This window comes from Bufo bufo, chromosome 2, assembly GCF_905171765.1.
Source record: "Bufo bufo chromosome 2, aBufBuf1.1, whole genome shotgun sequence".
NCBI lineage: Eukaryota > Metazoa > Chordata > Amphibia > Anura > Bufonidae > Bufo > Bufo bufo.
The window spans coordinates 79189451-79209854 of NC_053390.1; the positions used below are offsets into that span (position 1 = coordinate 79189451).

General features: G+C 46.7%; 2 protein-coding genes across 4 annotated transcripts in view; both read left to right on the forward strand.

Moving 5' to 3' along the window:
* MOCS2 (molybdenum cofactor synthesis 2) overlaps positions 1–10198 on the forward strand; it is a 13382-nt gene extending 3184 nt beyond the window's left edge. Inside the window, exons 2-4 of one of the 2 annotated variants that reach the window (XM_040421262.1) lie at positions 7325–7446; positions 9122–9282; positions 10073–10198. In XM_040421262.1, coding sequence (XP_040277196.1) covers positions 7325–7446; positions 9122–9248 — 249 coding nt within the window. In that variant the 3' untranslated portion in view covers positions 9249–9282; positions 10073–10198. The remainder of the gene's footprint in view (positions 1–7324; positions 7447–9121; positions 9283–10072) is intronic. The other variant, XM_040421261.1, reaches the window with a different exon arrangement.
* On the forward strand, positions 9127–20404 carry LOC120992339 (molybdopterin synthase catalytic subunit-like). 2 transcript variants are annotated; one of them, XM_040421260.1, is made up of 5 exons: positions 9127–9265; positions 10073–10198; positions 14938–15091; positions 19109–19232; positions 20286–20404. In XM_040421260.1, the coding sequence occupies exons 2-5, from the start codon at positions 10078–10080 to the stop codon at positions 20358–20360; spliced, it is 474 nt and encodes a 157-aa protein (XP_040277194.1). In that variant the 5' UTR covers positions 9127–9265; positions 10073–10077; the 3' UTR covers positions 20361–20404. The 2 variants fall into 2 exon arrangements, with proteins under 2 accessions (XP_040277194.1, XP_040277193.1); XM_040421259.1 differs by having other exon boundaries at positions 9142–9282.

Below are 20404 nucleotides of genomic sequence, written 5' to 3' on the forward strand. Positions count from 1 at the left end.
CACACATAGTAGAATGCCCCATTGTGTCGCCTCCACACACACACATAGTAGAATGCCCCATTGTGTCGCCTCCACACACACACACACATAGTAGAATGCCCCATTGTGTCCCCTCCACACACACACACACACACATAGTAGAATGCCCCATTGTGTCGCCTACACACACACACACACACATAGTAGAATGCTCCATTGTGTCCACTCCACACACACACACATAGTAGAATGCCCCATTGTGCCGCCACGCACACATAGTAGAATGCCCCATTGTGTCGCCTCCACACACACACACATAGTAGAATGCCCCATTGTGTCGCCTCCACACACACACATAGTAGAATGCCCCATTGTGTCGCCTCCACACACACACACACACACATAGTAGAATGCTAAATTGTGTCCCCTCCACACACACACACATAGTAGAATGCCCTATTGTGTCGCCTCCACACACACACATAGTAGAATGCCCCATTGTGTCGCCTCCACACACACACATAGTAGAATGCCCCATTGTGTCCCCTCCACACACACACACACACACACATAGTAGAATGCCCCATTGTGTCGCCTACACACACACACACACACACATAGTAGAATGCTCCATTGTGTCCACTCCACACACACACATAGTAGAATGCCCCATTGTGCCGCCACGCACACATAGTAGAATGCCCCATTGTGTCGCCTCCACACACACACACATAGTAGAATGCCCCATTGTGTCGCCTCCACACACACACATAGTAGAATGCCCCATTGTGTCGCCTCCACACACACACACACATAGTAGAATGCCCCATTGTGTCCCCTCCACACACACACACACATAGTAGAATGCCCCATTGTGTCGCCTACACACACACACACACACATAGTAGAATGCTCCATTGTGTCCACTCCACACACACACATAGTAGAATGCCCCATTGTGCCGCCACGCACACATAGTAGAATGCCCCATTGTGTCGCCTCCACACACACACACATAGTAGAATGCCCCATTGTGTCGCCTCCACACACACACATAGTAGAATGCCCCATTGTGTTGCCTACACACACACACATAGTAGAATGCCCCATTGTGTCCCCTCCACACACACACATAGTAGAATGCCCCATTGTGCCGCCACGCACACATAGTAGAATGCCCTATTGTGTGCCTCCACACACACACACATAGTAGATTGCCCCAATGTGTCGTCTCCACACACACACACACACACACACATAGTAGAATGCCCCATTGTGTCGCCTCCACACACACACACACACATAGTAGAATGCCCCATTGTGTCGCCTCCACACACACACACACACACATAGTAGAATGCTCCATTGTGTCCCCTCCACACACACACATAGTAGAATGCCCCATTGTGCCGCCATGCACACATAGTAGAATGCCCCATTGTGTCGCCTCCACACACACACATAGTAGAATGCCCCATTGTGTCGCCTCCACACACACACACACATAGTAGAATGCCCCATTGTGTCCCCTCCACACACACACATAGTAGAATGCCCCATTGTGTCGCCTCCACACACACACACACACACACACACATAGTAGAATGCTCCATTGTGTCCCCTCCACACACACACGGTAGAATGCCCCATTGTGCCGTCACGCACACATAGTAGAATGCCCCATTGTGTCGCCTCCACACACACACACACACATAGTAGAATGCCCCATTGTGTCGCCTCCACACACACACACACACACATAGTAGAATGCCCCATTGTGTCGCCTCCACACACACACACACACATAGTAGAATGCTCCATTGTGTCCCCTCCACACACACACATAGTAGAATGCCCCATTGTGCCGCCTACACACACACACACACACACATAGTAGAATGCTCCATTGTGTCCCCTCCACACACACACATGGTAGAATGCCCCATTGTGCCGCCACGCACACATAGTAGAATGCCCCATTGTGTCGCCTCCACACACACACACACACACATAGTAGAATGCCCCATTGTGTCGCCTCCACACACACACACACACACATAGTAGAATGCCCCATTGTGTCGCCTCCACACACACACACACATAGTAGAATGCTCCATTGTGCCCCCTCCACACACACACATAGTAGAATGCCCCATTGTGCCGCCACGCACACATAGTAGAATGCCCCATTGTGTCGCCTCCACACACACACATAGTAGAATGCCCCATTGTGTCGCCTCCACACACACACACACATAGTAGAATGCCCCATTGTGTCCCCTCCACACACACACATAGTAGAATGCCCCATTGTGTCCCCTCCACACACACACATGGTAGAATGCCCCATTGTGCCGCCACGCACACATAGTAGAATGCCCCATTGTGTCGCCTCCACACACACACACACACACACACACACATAGTAGAATGCCCCATTGTGTCGCCTCCACACACACACACACACACATAGTAGAATGCCCCATTGTGTCGCCTCCACACACACACACACATAGTAGAATGCTCCATTGTGCCCCCTCCACACACACACATAGTAGAATGCCCCATTGTGCCGCCACGCACACATAGTAGAATGCCCCATTGTGTCGCCTCCACACACACACATAGTAGAATGCCCCATTGTGTCGCCTCCACACACACACACACATAGTAGAATGCCCCATTGTGTCCCCTCCACACACACACATAGTAGAATGCCCCATTGTGTCCCCTCCACACACACACATAGTAGAATGCTCCATTGTGTCCCCTCCACACACACACATGGTAGAATGCCCCATTGTGCCGCCACGCACACATAGTAGAATGCCCCATTGTGTCGCCTCCACACACACACACATAGTAGAATGCCCCATTGTGTCGCCTCCACACACACACACACACACACACACACACACAGTAGAATACCCCATTGTGCCCCCACTGCCACACACACAGTAGAATGCCCCGTTGTGCCCCCACCGCCACACACACACACAGTAGAATGCCCCCTTGTGCCCTCCTGCCGCGCACACATTGTAGAATGCCCCATTGTGTCCCCACCGCCACGCACACATCGTAGAATGCCCCATTGTGTCACACCCCCCCCCCCTACACACACACACACACAGTAGAATGACACTTTTTACTACTTTTCCAGTGCACTCAACCCCTGAGGACGCAGACAGGTGAACGTGGGACATCGTTCAGCTATCTTTGCTCTGCAGAACAAATGCCGGATCCAGAACATTTGGAAGTTGTGTGAATATACACATTAAAGTCTGCTGTCTGGTCTTGATTCACTGACATATGAAAGAGGCCCCTAATGACATCAACTGTGCCATTCACAGTGCCCCCAAAGTGTCCATATGCCATCCATAGTGCTCCTAATGACTTCCAAAGGGCCCCCATGTGGCATCCACAGTGTCCCCAATGACCTCCACAGCATAGCGATCAGCCTCTGTGGCTGTTCGCTATGCTGTCACCCATGTACAGCGCTTAGAAGACTGTACACTCAGAAGACGGCTGGCGGTCCTGGCGCATGCGCAGTAGTGTGCAAGCGACGGGACCGAGGAAGGCCGGCAGGAGGCGGTGACGTCAGTGATGACATTCCGTCTCCTGCCAAATGCAGGAAAAGAAGAAGACAGCGCTGGACCGGAAGACTTCAAAACGGTTCAGGAGCGGTCATGTGACCGTGAAGAGGATCATAGGAAGGGCTGCGCTGTGGAGGGTAAGTATTGGTGTAATAACCTTCCCTCCACAGGTTATGAAGATGGCCAATTTTCAAGTAGGGGCCGGGGAACCCCTTTAAGTTTGCATTGCTAATGGACACATAGCCCCAACAATACTGCGTTGAAAACAACATAGTCTGACAAAACAGTGCGGATCTAATTGGTTTTAAGGTGTTTTCCAACTTTTTTATGCGCAGTATCTAATAGGTTGGGGTCCGAGTCCAACTCCTGGGACCCTGGCTGGTCAGAAGGCCGCAGCATTCTAGGCCAGTGATGTCACGTGACCTAGGCGCTGCTCAGTCCCTTTCAAGTAAATAGGGCTGACCTGTGATATCCAGCCCAGCTGCTATATAATGTACAGCGCTGTGCTTTGTAATCTGCGCGGATACCATTGTGCTCACTGTAGCATCGGTGAGCGCTTCGGCTTCCTCAAACAGCCGATCGACCGAGGTCCCAAGTGATGGATCCCCATCAATCAGATACTGATAACTTATCCTGGAGATAAAAAAAAAAGAGTCACAAAACCCCTTCAGTTAGAGCCCATTGTAGCTCATATGGCTACACGGTACTCGGCCGCACCATGGCTGCATCGCAACCGCGAGTGCTCAGTTTTTATGATTGGTCTATGTGCAGTGCACAAAAGGGCAGAGGTGCAGAGAGGAGTGGTAGTGGCTATCATAGTGGTTGTAGTACTCACAATTCAAGGTGGCAATCTTCACCTGGACTCTCCCTGGACCATGCACAGAGAAGGAAACACTGTCTCTACCCTCAGGGCATTCCCTGACTTTCTGGGGGCTCCAGCCTGATGGTAGTTGGGGTGCTCTTGATGTTAGGCGATTCACAGGGTGCAAGACAGGGGCCGGTGGATAAGAGAGTCAATAATCAGACCCATTAGCTGAAATAAAGTATTTCTTTACTAAATGAATGATGAGAGTAGTGGTACGTATAGCAGCAAAAGGCACAGTTTCAAAGTAGATCACAGTATAGTCTCCTTTTAAGAGCTGTACACAGGCAGCAACAATGATGGTGATAGTAGTGCTCCAAGGACACTTAATTAAGGACACTCCAAATTACCACGGCATGTAATTCCGTACTTGCTAACTCCTGCAGTTCCCGGGCTGAGGCTTGTGGAATTTAGATCTGGATGGCCAGTCCATCTTATGCCTCATTCACACGTCAGTGTTTTGGTCAGTGATTTCCATCAGTGATTTTGAGCCAAAACCAGATATTTCCCTTATACCTTATGTCTGTGAAGGCTCCAAGCCTGGTTTTGGCTCAAAATCACTGACCAAAACACTGACATGCGATTGAGGCTTTAGAAGGTGGTGGGTGTGGGAGGCAATTAAAGGGAACCTGTCACCTGGATTTTGGGTATAGAGCTGAGGACATGGGCTGCTAGATGGCCGCTAGCACATCCCCCATAGCTCTGTGTGCTTTTATTGTGTAAAAAACCCGATTTGATCCATATGCAAATTAACCTGAGATGAGTCAGAGCTGGAAAATATGACTCTTCTCTGGTCACCCAAGTAAGATATGACTCTTATGTAAATTTGCATAAAAGGCAGGAAGTACAAAAATGCATAATACTTATTGAATTCGTCTGCAAATGAAATTAAAAGTGTAATTTATATGTTTAGGGTAACACAATGAACATTTAGAAACGCTCAGTGAGGGTAGCATAGGAGAGGTGACAGGTTCCCTTTAAACCTTTCTACAGTAGTAAAGTCTCTTGTACTAAACGAGTGGTACCTTAATGACGTTATCTTGCACAACCTTTATTGTTCTGGACCTTCTAAGAAGTCTGGTCAGTTTTATTTTATTTTTGTGGCGCAGAGGCATGGACAGAAACACCACGTAAGAAATCCATAGTGCTTCCGTGGGGTTCCGCATCTCGTGATTGTGGACCAATTCAAGTGAATCGGTCCGCATCTGTAATGCGGAGTGCACACGGGTCGGTGCCCGCGTATTGCGGACCCGCCGGGTCGTGTGCAAGAGGCCTAAATTGAATGAAAATTCGCAGTGCAAGTCAGTTTAGGCCTCATGCACACCACCGTTGTTCGGGTCCGCATCCGAGCCGCTGTTTTTGCGGCTTGGATGCGGACCCATTCACTTCAATGGGGCCGCAAAAGATGCGGGCAGCACTCCGTGTGCTGTCTGTATCCGTTGCTCTGTTCCGTGGCCCCGCAAAAAAATATAGCATGTCCTATTCTTGTCCGTTTTGCGGACAAGAATAGGCATTTCTACAATGGGCAGCCCGTTCCGTTCCGCAAATTGCGGAAGGCACATGGGCGGCTTCTGTTTTTTGCGGACCGCAAAAAACGGAATGGTCGTGTGCATGAGGCATGGGCAAATTACATTTCTGAGATCTCTTCCACTTTATTGGGTTTGTAAAGAGTGAAGATTTTCCGCATGCAGTTATACCACATTTTACCGTATGACCAAGATGTGTCCACCCCCTTCGTAGTTGCTGCGCTGTTTAATGTGTGTATTGTATCTTAAATGTCTTATCAGTAGAACAGTAATTAAAGCGGTTGGCCCATCTCATAAATAGGGAGAATATCATTAGGTTATGCCCCCAAGGTCTGATAGGTGTGATTCCCACCTCTGGGACTCTCGCCTATCTTTAGAATGGAGCCCGCAAAAGTGAAAGAGGGCGCATCGGGCATGTGCGTGCCGCTTGGCTATTTTTGGCACCCCCATAGAAGTGAATGGGAAGTGTGGCCGCCACTCCATTCTATTCATACGGAATGACGGAAATGCCACTAAGCACAGCACCATACATTTGATAGCGGCTTCTATGGGGCTGAGCTTCGCCTACACCATGTGACCAATAAATGTGACGTCACTGGACTGGGAAAAGCTGGAGAAGGCCGCAGCGCTACTGTGAGCACCGCACAGCTGATTGGCGGGGGTCTCGGGCATCGGACCCCAACCAAAGGATAGGCCACCAGTGTAAAACTACTGGAAAACCTTTTCAAAAGGGGCTGCTGTGCCCCAGTAAATCAGAACGGGAGCCACAATCCCTTCACTGTTTATCCTGCACAGAACACATCCATACATTTTACTATGCTGCTTCTGTTGCTCAGCTGTATCCTCTGCGGGGGCCCAGACCCCTCATACTGCTAATCAGTGTGGTCGCTTCTGCTGGAGCTTCCTCCTTCCCGTGACGGCAGATATCCAGTCGGCTGACCACATCTCTTCAATCAGTGAGGTTAGGCTATCAATGTGCAACTGAATGTCCATCTCAGGGATGTCCAACCTGCGGTCCTCCAGCTGTTGCAAAACTACAATTCCCAGCATGCCTGGACAGCGTACAGCTATCGGTCTACAGCAGGGCATTGTGGGAGTTGTATTTTTACAATAGCTGGAGGGCCACAAGTTGGGCATCCCTGCCCTTTCTAATTACATGGGTTATTAAAGTATGAATGCCCTACGAAGCAGTGCCATACCATTGCTTGCATGGAGCTGTAACTTTAGCCCATTCTGGGAGGTACTGGAGCTTTTGGGGCTGCATGTTCAGAGGTTTGCTTGGTGGATTCAGTATTCTTATGTTTGATGTGCTATGTTTCCATTGAGAAATAAAAAATAAAAAAAAATTCTTGTGCTTTTTGCAGGTGGTGGTTTTGTATTTTGCCAAAAGTTATGAACTAACTGGTGTTCGATTTGAAAACGTGGTTCTACCGCAAGAAATTACTTCCAAAGAACTGTGGGAGAAAATTGAAGCTCTACATCCAAGGTAGCGATCAGAATTTTAGTATAGAACTGAATCCATCTCTAATATTGGATGGAAACATTAAAGTTGTTTTATCATCTCAGATAGGTGTTGGCTTCCAGAACTGGCCCCAAAAGTGAGGGAGAACGCATGTGCGGCATGCTCTCCATTCCTTTATATGGGAGTTCCGAAAATAGACACATGACCGCGTTCAGCTGTTTTAGAAAGTCTCATGAGAATGGAGAGCACACTGCGCAAGCGCGGCCACTGCTCTATTCACCTCTATGGGACTGCCGGAAATAGCCGTCATGCCGGAGACTGCCGGAACTCCCCTAGAAATGAATGGAGGGTGGCTACACCTAGTTCTGGCATGTCCTAGAAATATGCCACCAATGTCTGAGGCTCAGCTGAGACAATCCGTCTAATAGTGAATCCTAGAGTCATGAATTTTTACAGTCTCTGAGTTTTATGGACCAAATCATACCTTTGTATGCCTCCAGAGTCATGGGTGCATTCAGAGCTTCGTTCCATCCAGAGGTATTTTCCTCTGGAAACATCACATTTAGAGGAGAACACCTCTGTCATACAGCACCATGCCATGACTATAGCCAGAGGTGTAACTCTGAGTTACTTAAGCTCAAGGCAAAATTTATCGTACTGGTCTCCTTATGTGGAGCAGAGGGACCTTTGAGCATCTAATCTCTTCACCCCCTACAGTTACACCCATGCTTATGGCTCTTCCGTACAGGCTCTATGCACACAGTTTATCCCAAAATGTTTTAAAGCCATTACTTATATCGGTTGAGGTTCTGAAAGGGTAAATAATATTGGCCCCTGGGAGAGTGTGACCATCTGCTTAGACGTTACCTGTTAGATTTGTAATATGCACATCCGACACCCGTGAGCATACCGAAGGCAGCATATTCCATGGCGGACCAGGCGAACCTTGCAGATGGGCTTTCTAAGGGTATATGCCCATGCTGCATATTATGTGCAGGTTTTCATGTGGCAAATCCACAGTGCAAGGGCCCATTCACACTTCCGTAGTGCTTTGCGGATCCGGCCGTGTGAGTTCCGAAATTTGCGGACCGCACATGGCTGCAACCATAATAGAAAATGTCTATTCTTGTCCGCGACTGCGGACAAGAATATTACATGTTCTATCTTTTCCGCCGAGCCGTGGAACGGAACCACGGATGCGGACAGCACACTGTGTGCTGTCCGCATTTTTTGCGGCCCCACTGAAGTGAATGGCTCCGCACCTGTTCCGCCAAATTGCAGAATGAATGCAGACTCATTCGTACGGCCGTCTGAATAAGCCCTTATACAGTAACCGCTTAGTAGATCCGCTTTTCAAAATCTCAAGTACACAGTGTGGACATTTCCTCATGGGAATTGACCTGCGGTGGGGATTTTGTAATCTGCAGCATGTTGACTGTTTTTTTCGGATTTTCAGCGCATATTTTACTCTTTACAATGTAAATCTGTGTGAAAATCAGCGACAAAATCCACGAGTAACACGTGCGGAAACAGAAAATCTGGATATACTGAACTGCTGTGTGCGTGTATCCTAATTCTTGTCTGGTAAATTAGCATTTTTGCTGAAAACTTGACTCCGTGGCGCTGCATAAAAGTCTCAGTTCGTATGATGCCTTTCACATATCATTTGATGAACAGAACTTTCTAATTTGACCCCTAGGCTCTCCGCTATTAGAGATCACATTGTCCTTGCTGTGCGTCAGGAATACGTCGCCATTGGCAATGATGTCATAACTCTTCATACTGGTGATGAGATAGCAGTAATCCCCCCCATCAGTGGTGGTTAACATCCTGAAAATTGGAGGTATGGTATGATGGATGGTAAGCCTGGTCTACTAGATGTGACAAGGTGACGTAGGCTTATAAATATGTATTGGGATTATAATTCCAATAGCAACACACTGAGAATTATATTTGTTAGAACATTTATAGTCTTCTAAGTATGTCCCTGTCAGGTGTCCATTCTGGCCTCGGCTTCATATAGCACACGCCCCGGATGATTGATGTATATATAAACCTTTGACACGTGAATGTTTAGAAAGCTATTCCTAAGCAGTATAATATAAGTTGATGGTGACTGGTTCCCTATAAAGGGGTTGTCTCACTTCAGCAAATAGCAATTATCATGTAGAGAAAGTTAGTACAAGGCACTTACTAATGTATTGTGATTGTCCATATTGCCTCCTATCACATTATACACTGCAGGTTATGACCACCCTGCAATCCTGCTGTGGTGGTCGTGGTTGCACATTATAGGAAAAAGCGTCGGCCTTTGTGGTGGCGCTTTTACCTATTATGTACAAGCATGGCCACCACTGCAGGATTGCAGGGTGGTCATAACCTCTGAAAACGAGCTTTTTATAATGTGATGGAAAAATGAATCCAGCCAGCAAAGGAAGCAATATGGACAATCTCAATACATTAGTAAGTGCCTTGTATTATCTTTCTCTACATGGTAAATGCCTTTTGCTGAAGTCAGACAACCCCTTTAACATGGCATGAGACTTACTGTATATTCCTATATTATGTTGTATGCATAAACACCACACACATGAAACTAAATGCACCATTTATCACTACAATCTCACTTTTATTCCTTTTTACCTTTTAGCTGCTATGGAAGAAAAGAATAAGGAGCCTTATGACTTTATTAGATTATGTAAAGAAAAACTATCTACTGAGGAGGTGATGCAGTTGGTGGTTTCTCCAAGCTGTGGCGCTGTGTCCATTTTTGTAGGTAGGTAGCTGGGATAGGCCTAAGTGGTAACTGTTCTGTTCCCTTCCATGACAGGTGGCAGTTCTCCTGGGTAGGCATAGGACTGGGGTAGTTTGGTTGCGTTATGGGGAGTTACAGCCTCAGGATACCATTTGCAGGAGGCTTGTTGTGAACAAGGTCTTCTCCACCGGAGAACTTTGTAGTGATGTTTGGGGGATGCATGGGTGCCGAGGTTCCAGTAGGAAGAGATAGATCTAGGCAGATGGATTTGGCACCATGGGTTGCTGGGCGGTTAAGTCGTAGTGAGAAGGCATCACTATGGCCTGGTCCCCGGAATGCCACTGCACAGAAGGAGGCAATGTTGAGTGGCAATGAGCTGAGAGTGAGAGAGCTGCAGAGGGAAAAGTGAAGTGCTCTGGAGAAATTGTGGAAGACAACCAAGGAGATAGTAGGTGCTAGCTGTTTTGGCCCACTAGAGAGAAGTACTTGTGGACACTGTAGATGGTAGCAAGCCATTATGACATTCAAGCCAGAGATGAAGCACAACCGGTCCACACTAGGCCACCAGGTGTGACAGGGGGATCACCTGAAGAGCAGGGTTGCCAACAGTCCAGAAATTTCTGGACAGTCCGTAAAAATACCGTAGGTGACTTTTTTTTCCCTACGTCTGTGAAAAAAGAACAGATGCATCCGTAATTTTTTTGAGACTTGACTAGATTATTTTGGTGGTAACTATCATCATTTTACAGCTCACAGTAAATGATGGTAATGAATTCTTATCAGTATTATTGAGCTATAGACATGTATTACTCATAATCTTTATCATCTATTATGGTTTTCCAAATGTCCGTAATAAATGTTGGCTGTCCGTGATATGGGGATAAGTTGTCCAGAAAGAAAGACAAATTCTGGCTGGCAACCCTGCTGAAGAGAGAAATTTAGTCTGCAGACATTATATAGACAGGTAACAGAGCATATCCCATTAAAGCCAGGACACAGGGACAAGGGATAGCTGCCACTACGGGGCCAACCAAAGTTTATGGTGCAAGTTGTGCTAGTAACATAATGAATGCCATGAGACTGTTAATGGTCAGCCTGTGAGCTTTACCACTATAGTATCATAGTCAGCCAGCTAGGTGTGGATATTACCCATGGGGCGGCCTCATTTGCACACCCATGACTGTGAGCACTGCACGACTGCCCAAAATGAGGAGATTGAACCATCACTGCAAGTAAGGCCTCATGCACACAGCCGTTGTTTTGGCGGCTCGGATGCGGACCCATTCACTTCAATGGGGCCGCATCCGTTGCTCCGTTCCGTGGCCCCGCAAATGAAATATAACATGTCCTATTCTTGTCCGCGCTTTGCGGACAAGAATAGGCAGTTATATTAAAGGCTGTCCGTGCCTTTCCGCAAATTGCGGAAAAACGCACACGGACGCCATCCATGTTTTGTGGATCCGCGGTTTGCCCGACCGCAAAAAACTGAACGGTCGTGTGCATGAGGCCTAAGGAGCATTCCAGTCATTAACTGCATGTGTTGTGCCTCTAGTGAGAGAAGTAACCATTAGGTTTTTTGTGCCTATTGTGAGATTAGAGCGGAGTTATTACCTGCAATGTGAAGCTGTGTTTGCAATATTCCTTGTGGGGAAACTTGCCCCTTAGACCATAGTCCGGCTCACCTTGCTTTCCGCCATGCAAAGTGAGAGGCTACCAAAATTATAAGTGTTCCAATTCCCATTAAACACCACCTGTGCCAGTGTCACTACTCCTCACCCGGCCCCCGGGGCACATACCCCATCAGATATGCTCCCGACAAAGTGTAGGTAATTAGTAAGAGTGCTTCAGAGGAACATAATGAGACTCCCATAGGATGCAATGATAATTCCTTGCAGTTTATGGGAGCAGCGATCAGACAATCGTGTGCTCAAGTCCCCCAGGGGGACTTAAAAGGTTTGTCCTACTTCATCAAATGGCATTTATTATTTACACAAAACTTTATACAAGGCACTTACTAATGTACTGTGATTGTCCATATTGCCTCTTTTGCTGGCTTGATTAATTTTTCCATCACATTATACACTGCTCGTTTCCAGGGGTTACAACCACCGCTGCAGCACAGATATGAATTGGCCGGTACGGGAGGGCTCCCGGTCACCAGAGATTATGACCCTTTTTCTTAGGCCTCATGCACACGACTGTTTTATTCCGTGTCCGTTGTTCCGTTTTTCGTGATTTTCTGTTGAAAACTCGGCTAATGCACCGTTTGTCATCCGCGTCCGTGATCCGTGGTTCCAGTCCGTCAAAAAAATAAAAACCTGTCCTATTTTTTTCATGGAAAACGGTTTGCGGACCCATTCAAGTCAATAGGACCGTGAAAAAACGCGGAGGCACATAAGATTGTCGTCCGCGTCCGTTTTTTTTCCTATCATTTGCATGGCAAACTTGACTTAGATTTTTTTTTACTTTCCTTCATGTCTGGTGATCCTCCAAAAATAAAGGAAGACACACGGAAACAAAAACGGATCACGGAACAACGGAACCCCATTTTGTGGAACGGAACACAACAATGGTCGTGTGCATGAGGCCTTATAGTGTGAAAGCACGGCCACCGTTGCTGGATTGCAGGGTGGTCATAACCCCTGGACACAAGCAGTGTACAATACTATTGAAAAATGAATCAAGCTAGTAAAGGAGGCAATATGGACAATCCCAATACATTAGTAAGGGTACTTTCACACTAGCGTTAAAGTTTTCCGCTATTGAGTTCCGTCCTAGGGGCTCAATACCGGGAAAAAAAACTCTTCAGTTTTGTCCTAATGCATTCTGAATGGAAAGCAATCCGTTCAGTATGCATCAGGATGTCTTCAGTTCAGTCACTTTTACGGTATTCGGCCGGAGAAAATACCGCAACAACAGATCCGGTTTTCCGGTCTCCGCATGCGCAGACCCTTAGAAATGTGAAAAAATTAATACTGGATCCGTTTTTCCGGATTACACCAAAGAGACGGATCCGGTATTTCAATGCCTTTGTCAAACGGATCCACATCCGGATCTGGAAACAAATGGTATTCGTTTGCACACGGATTTCAGGATCCGGCAGGCAGTTCCGGCAATGGAACTGCCTGCTGGATTCCTCTAACGCTAGTGTGAAAGTACCCTTGGTGTATTAACTTTGTCTACATGATAAATGCCGTTTGCTGAAGTGAGACAACCATTTTAAAAATAAGTGTAAAAAAAAAATTATATGTATAAATTCAAATCATCCCCCCCCTTTCCCCATATTAAAAATAAACATTAAAAATAAACATCATAGGCATCGCCACATCCCAAAATGCCTGAACTATTAAAATATAAATGTATTTATCCCATACTGTGAATGCCGTAAAAAAAAAAAAAGGCTGATTTGCCAATATTTTATTGATTCAGCTTCCAAAAAATTTAATAAAAAGTGATAAACACGAAAACTTCAAAAGGGTATCAATAAGGCCTCATGCACACGGCCGTTGTTTGGGTCCGCATCCGCGCTGCCGTTTTTGCGACTCAGATGCGGACCCATTCACTTTAATGGGGCCGCAAAAGATGCGGACAGCACTCCGTGTGCTGTCCGCATCCGTTGCTCCGTTCCGTGGCCCCGCAAAAAAATATAACATGTCCTATTCTTGTCCGTTTTGCAGACAAGAATAGGCATTTCTACAATAGGCCTCCCGTTCCATTCCGCAAATTGCGAGGGCACACGGGCGGCTTCCGTTTTTAGCGGCTCCGCAGTTTGCAGACTGCAAAAAACTGAACGGTCGTGTGCATGAGGCCTAAAAGCTACAGACTGCCTTGCAAAAAATGTGCCCTTACACAGCTCCGTAATAGGGAACACCGTAAATATTAAATGGTGCCATTAGAAAGTGCAACTGCAGAAAACAAGCCCTAATAGGTCTATGTCTATTATGGAAAAATAAAGTTATGGCTCAGGGAAAAAACAAAAATGGAAAATTGCAGGGTCCTGAAGGGGTTAATAACACCCTTCTCTACTGGTTTCACAATCTAATTTTCTTAGGCCTCATGCACACGACCGTGCCGTTTTTTGCGGTCCGCAAACCACGGATCCTCAAAAAACGGAAGCCGCCGTGTTGCCTTCCGCAATTTACGGAACGGGTGCCGGCAATATAAATGCCTATTCTTGTCCGCAAAGCGTGGACAAGAATAGGACATGTTATATTTTTTTAGCGGGGCCACGGAACGGAGCCACGGATGCGGACAGCACACTGAATGCTGTCCGCATCTTTTGCAGCCCCATTGAAGTGAATGGGTCCGCATCCGAGACGCCAAAACGGCGGCTCGGATGCGGACCCAAACAACGGTCGTGTGCATGAGGCCTTAGTCATATGAATCACCCCATCAACAAGGTTTTATGGGAAGAACTGAATGGATTCACAGAGAAAATTGAAAGAGTTCATCCAGGAATAGAAAAAAGGATCTGCTTTTTTTCCCCAGAAACAGCGCCCCTCTTGTCTGTGGGCTTTGTCCAGTATTGCAATTTTCCCTTGCATTGTGTCTTGGTGCAGTAGCAGGCACAGCCCATGGACGAGCCCATGAAGAGTGGTGCTGTTTCTGAAGAGAAAGTAAAACCTAATTCTGAATAACCCCTTTGAATAACTACCATGAGTAAAACGTATGGATCTGCTAAATATTCTGATGTCTGCTTGTAATTGTCACTGCCAGCAATGGGGTCTACATTTTGTATCTTTACATTTGTGTGTTTTCAGGAACTACGAGGAACAATTTTGAAGGAAAGAAAGTTGTGCACCTCGAGTATGACGCATATGTGCCCATGGCAGAAATGGAGATTAAGAAAATCCTGACTGATATCAGGCAGAAATGGCCGTCTATCAGGAATATGGCTGTCTCTCATAGACTCGGGTATATTGTATACCCTTTTTTTTTTTGGTGTGGAAATTTAGATATATAGTGAGGATCTGTTATTTGGATGTTATTTATTGTATTTAGCGTATGTTATCAATATGTGTTCGTTGGGGTCCAACTCCCGACACCCTCTTCATTAAAGCTCATGCACATGAACGTATTTTCATCCGAACTGCATTTTTTGGGGTCTAATGCGGACCCATTCACTTCAGTGGGGCCGCAAAAGATGCAGACAGCACACTGTGCTGCGTCCGCATCCATATGTCCCCATAAAAAAAAAAAAAGTATGACTCCTATTCTTGCCCATTTTATGGACACAGATAGGACTGTTCTATAGAGGGCAGGACATTTCGCTAAAACGGCAACGGCCGTGTGCATGAGCCCTTAGCCTGTGACGTCCCAACCAACAGTCACACGACCTCGGTGCAGCTTAATCTCAAGTGAATGGGACTGAGCTCCGGTATCAAGCATGGCCTCTATACAATGTATGGTGCAATGCTTGGTATAGTAAGAAGAGGACACAGAGCTCTTCTGAGCGCTGGAACCACTTCAAACAGGTGATAGGTGGGGGTGACGGCAGTTGGGCCTCCTCCGATCAGTTATTAAAGGCGTCCATAAGACCTGATCAATTAGTCAGTCCCAGACGCCATTTCTGTTCATTAGTCACAGCAGTATCAGCCATATAGTGAGGAGCCCCTGTCAGCAGTCTGACCTACAAGCAGTCTCAGCACCAGCAGTCAGTGCCAGTCGTACAGCCACAGCCACCTGTCACAGTGCCAGCAGTTTCAGCCACCAGTCAGTGCCAGCCATGTCAACCATCAGTCAGTGCCACTAGCCACAGCCACCAGTTTCAGCCATCAGTCAGTGCCAGCAGTCTCAGCTACAGCCAGCGCTCAGTGCCAGCAGTCTCAGCCACAGCTACCAGTCAGTGCCAGCAGTCTCAGCCACCAGTCGCAGTCAGCAGTCTCAGCCACAGCCAGCACTCAGTGCCACCAGTCTCGGCCACCAGCCACAGCCACCAGTCGGTGCCAGCAGTCTCAGCCACAGCCGCCAGTCTCGGCCACCAGCCACAGCCGCCAGTCTCAGACACCAGTCAGTGGGGTCAAGTTCACTTGCCATTTAATATAGACTGTTCCTACTAATGTTTATGCACTACTGTTCTAGCACCCGTTATTGTAACAAGCTTAATGTCTAGCTATAAATATATTCCCAAATACCTTTCATTAGCTATAATGGTTAATTTTGTCTAAGAAGCAATCATTAGGAGAAAAAAATGGCCTCCATCCTATTAGCGCACACAAAACCTGTCCTAATCACACAGCAGGACAAGTTACTTCACAACACTGATGTAAAGAGCTTCCTCATCCTCTTCTCTGCTCTACTTGTCAAGGATTATGACCCTGAACACAGCTGATAAGATGTTCAGCTGAATCTCTGTAGGAATAGAGTTCATGAGGAGACATGAAGTACAGAGAGGATGGACAGGGCAGACTGTGGTAATGGAGACTGCATACAAGTGCTGCTGCTCATTATCTACACCCCCACTATCCTCTCTGTACTTCATTTCTCCTAATGAACTCCATTCCTACAGAGATTCATCTGAAGATCATATTAAACTGTATTCAGGATCATAATCCCTGACAAGTAAGATAGGAAGATGGTGCAGCTCTTTAACTTGTCCTCCTGTGTAATTAGGACAGGTTTTGTGTGGACAAGTAGGATGGCCGCCATTTTATTTTTCCTAATGATTGCTCCCCGACAAAACGATCCTGCACGGCTGCCGCTGCATTTCCCTGTCGCATGGATCAAAACATCCGGAGATGGGGGGAGTAGCCAATAGCAAGCCGCGATGGGGACGATCATCCCTAGCGCCACCAGCGATGCTAGAGAGGCTCGTCCCTGTCGTGGCCTGCTATTGGCTACCTCCCCAGCCGCGGATATTGATTTGCACGACTGGGAGATGCAACGTCGGCCTTGCGGGCATCAGGAGCGACGTGGGTGCCGGGGAGTGGGGTAAGTATCACCCATCTGAGGGGCCTGGGCATTAGGGGGGGGGGTCATTATAGGGGATGGATAACCCCTTTAAGGGAAACCTCGAGATATGCTATGGGAGCTACTCAGGAACTCAGCAGACACCCACTGGTAGAGTCTGTGATTGGAGACAACTCCCATCATAGACTTTTAGGCTACATTCACACGTCCGTGGTGTGTTGCGGACCCGCATATTGCCGGTCCGCAACACACCAGCCCGGCACCCCCATTGAAATGCCTATTCTTGTCCGCAAGCTGCGGACAAGAATAGGACATGCTCTATCTTTTTGCGGAGCTGCGGACCCAAAATCGGGGCCGCGCTCCGCAGTTGCGGCTGCAGACAGCACACTGTGTGCTGTCCGCATCCATTCCGTCCCCATACAGAATGAATGGGTCCGCACCCATTCTGCAAAATTGCGGAAAGGATGCGGACGTGTGAATGGAGCCTAAACCTCTCAGATGCTATGGTAAATTGCTCCCTGTAACGGAATTCCTTTTTGCATGGGGATAGTGAGAGTCATTACTTTTCTATGGCAGTCTGGGGCCTTGTGAATGCTCCCAGGCCTGCCATAGTTATAGGGGTTATCCAGGAATTATTTTTATTTTTATTCTTTCATCCTGCGCTGCATGTGGTAATAATCAGGTTTAATCAAATAGCCTGCTTTTATATATTCCGAACAGTTTCCACGCTCAGGAGTAGCAGTGGCATCACGTGATCCGTCTGCACTTCCACCTGCTTGATTATGCTTCGGGTGCCATACAGGGTTCACGTGATCATCCCTACTGCTGGTTCCATCTCGAATGTACATGTGGTCATCAATGACTACTTGTAGATGACCCTAGTCCATCTCTATGTTTAGCATGCATGCACAGGCAGAAGCCACAATTCTGTCTGAGGACCTTCATGATGTTGCCCTCTGGACCATCAGTGAGGCACATTACTTTATTACACCATGTCTCTGTGCAATACATCCGGATAACCCCTTTAAAGTATAACTGTCGTATTTTTTATTTTTTTTTGGAGTATTGGATTGTGGTGATTAATATCACCTTGGTGGCCCTATTTCAACAACTTTTCACTGTGTATTCAATTACCCCTTAATTCCACATTTTTGTTCCCTGTACTGCCTACATTTTCCTGTGCTTAAAATAGGGTTGCTAGGCATGGTCCGTCTATCTGTTGAAGGACGGAGCACGCAGCGTGCAGGCTCACATTACTGACAGCCAGGGACTGTAAGTAAATGATTAAAGCCAGGTCCTCCCCAGCAGCTGATAACAGTGCCTGGGCTGTGTGCACTTCTCCCTGTCCCTGCGCTTGGCAGACGCTCCCTCACTACAGCAGAGCTGGACAATGCAGAGTTGAAGCAGCGCACAACAGGGAAGGGAGATCTGCCATCTGCTCAGTGTATAAATGAAAGCAACATGTGGTAAGAGGACCCCTTTGTGCTGCAGGATATTAACCCTTTAGGGGGGAGGGCTCTGGTTACTGACACTTTTGGGGGGCTATTGTTACTGGCTAGTGAGGGCAGGCGGGATTAGCCTCAGGGTGAGGGCAGTGGCGGCCATCTTAACTGAATAGTGAAATTGCAGTTTTATGCAGACTGGTTGCTAAGGGCTGAATCTTATTAAATATGGGGTAAGTCAGTCTAATAGTAACTGATTCTGGAATATCATGTTATTAGTAACTACATATATGAAAATTGAAATTAGGATCTAAGTGTGACAGTTATCCTTTAAGCCCTGCATTAGAAATGAGAAAAAGAGCAAACACCAGGTTGCCGCTATACAGATAGATTTCAGTGAATAGCTCAGAAGCTATGCCAATTTTTTTTTTATTACATGCAATTACAAAAGTATTCAGATCACAACCACCTCAGCTCTGCTAAACCTGTTTTTATGTGTACCAGATCTGGATTATGACAAAGCATGAAGAGCCCATCAGTGACCTGTACAAAAAATAGCTGAGATTTTCTTTTTTTGAAGCTCAGTCCCAGTAACGGAGGCCAGCGTTGTCATTGCGATTTCCTCCCCACACAGAGAAGATTCCCTGGATGCTGTGAAGTACTGTATAAACTCATTGAAAGCCACCGTGCCTATATGGAAGAAGGTAAAATATTCCACTTATGTTATGTGAGAATTATCTATTCACAGTGCACAGCTATAGGCAAATTCAATGCATGTGATTTGCTTTGCTGCATTTATATATTTTTTTGTTTATTTGCTGCCTCCTTACCGGCCCATGTGGATGTACCCTGTGGTTACTTGTCCCACATACAGCACAGATCCACCACAGAGAAGGTCCACCACAACTGAGACCACCACGGATTGTGCTGAGATGTTTTCTGCTATGTGCGGAATCCACACCATGATACAGGGTGGCCCACAAAATAGTAGTCCGCCTCCAGCGATAGTATGACAAGATCAACGAGCAAGTGGATTGCTTTTTTAAATTACCCACAAGTCACAAAAGATGCTGAAAGTGGTCCCCGTTCAGGTCTGTGCATCTTTGGGCACATTTGATTATGTTGCACTTTTTCGCGGGCCACCATGTATTATATTATGTTCCCCCAGAAATGCAGCTGGATGTATCAAGTAAAATGTGCCCCCCCCCCCCTCTACTGTGAAGTATATTGCAACAAATATAAGAGGTCATCCTGGTAAAGTCAGCATGGACTCCGTACATTAGAGGTATACAAGGATATAGCATATAGGATGACTGATGCCTCCAACATATACCACTGTATAGGCATGTAGTGGCATACATCGCCCAAAGGTGACCATGTTAAATGTATACATTTTATGCCTATGTATAGAAAAGCATAGTGAACCACGCTATTTTATGCAGCAAAATAAAAAATATATAGATATATACCAACATATAAAGGGTTGACGGAGGCCAATAAGTACATCATTTTGGTCCCTGACAGCTGAATGGGGGCCTATGGATACACCATTAGTACAGTGTGAATGCACTCATCTCCGTGACATCCCCTAGCAGCTACCATAATTGGTTTTTCTAACAATTAGAGTACGTTATAAGCTGTACAGAGCATAATGTGATCCCAGTTGACCAGAGCTAAAAGAAAATCATTTGTGAAAAGTTCAGTAATTTGACATATGTCTAGTAAGAATGTCTATTTTGTTTTATGTTCCCCTCAAGGAAGTGTATGAAGAAGAAGGTGCCTCCTGGAAAGAAAATAAAGAATGTTTTTGGAGAAAGGAGGATGACAAATGATGAAAATCTCAGAGCCTCACGGCCCCTTTTTTAAAATTAAATTT

Coding starts and splice junctions, on each gene's coding strand:
- LOC120992339 (XM_040421259.1), top strand. Junction 15,092..19,108: donor GCTGTCTCTCATAGACTCGG/GTATATTGTATA, acceptor CTTTTTTTGAAG/CTCAGTCCCAGTAACGGAGG. Junction 19,233..20,285: donor CCGTGCCTATATGGAAGAAG/GTAAAATATTCC, acceptor GTTCCCCTCAAG/GAAGTGTATGAAGAAGAAGG.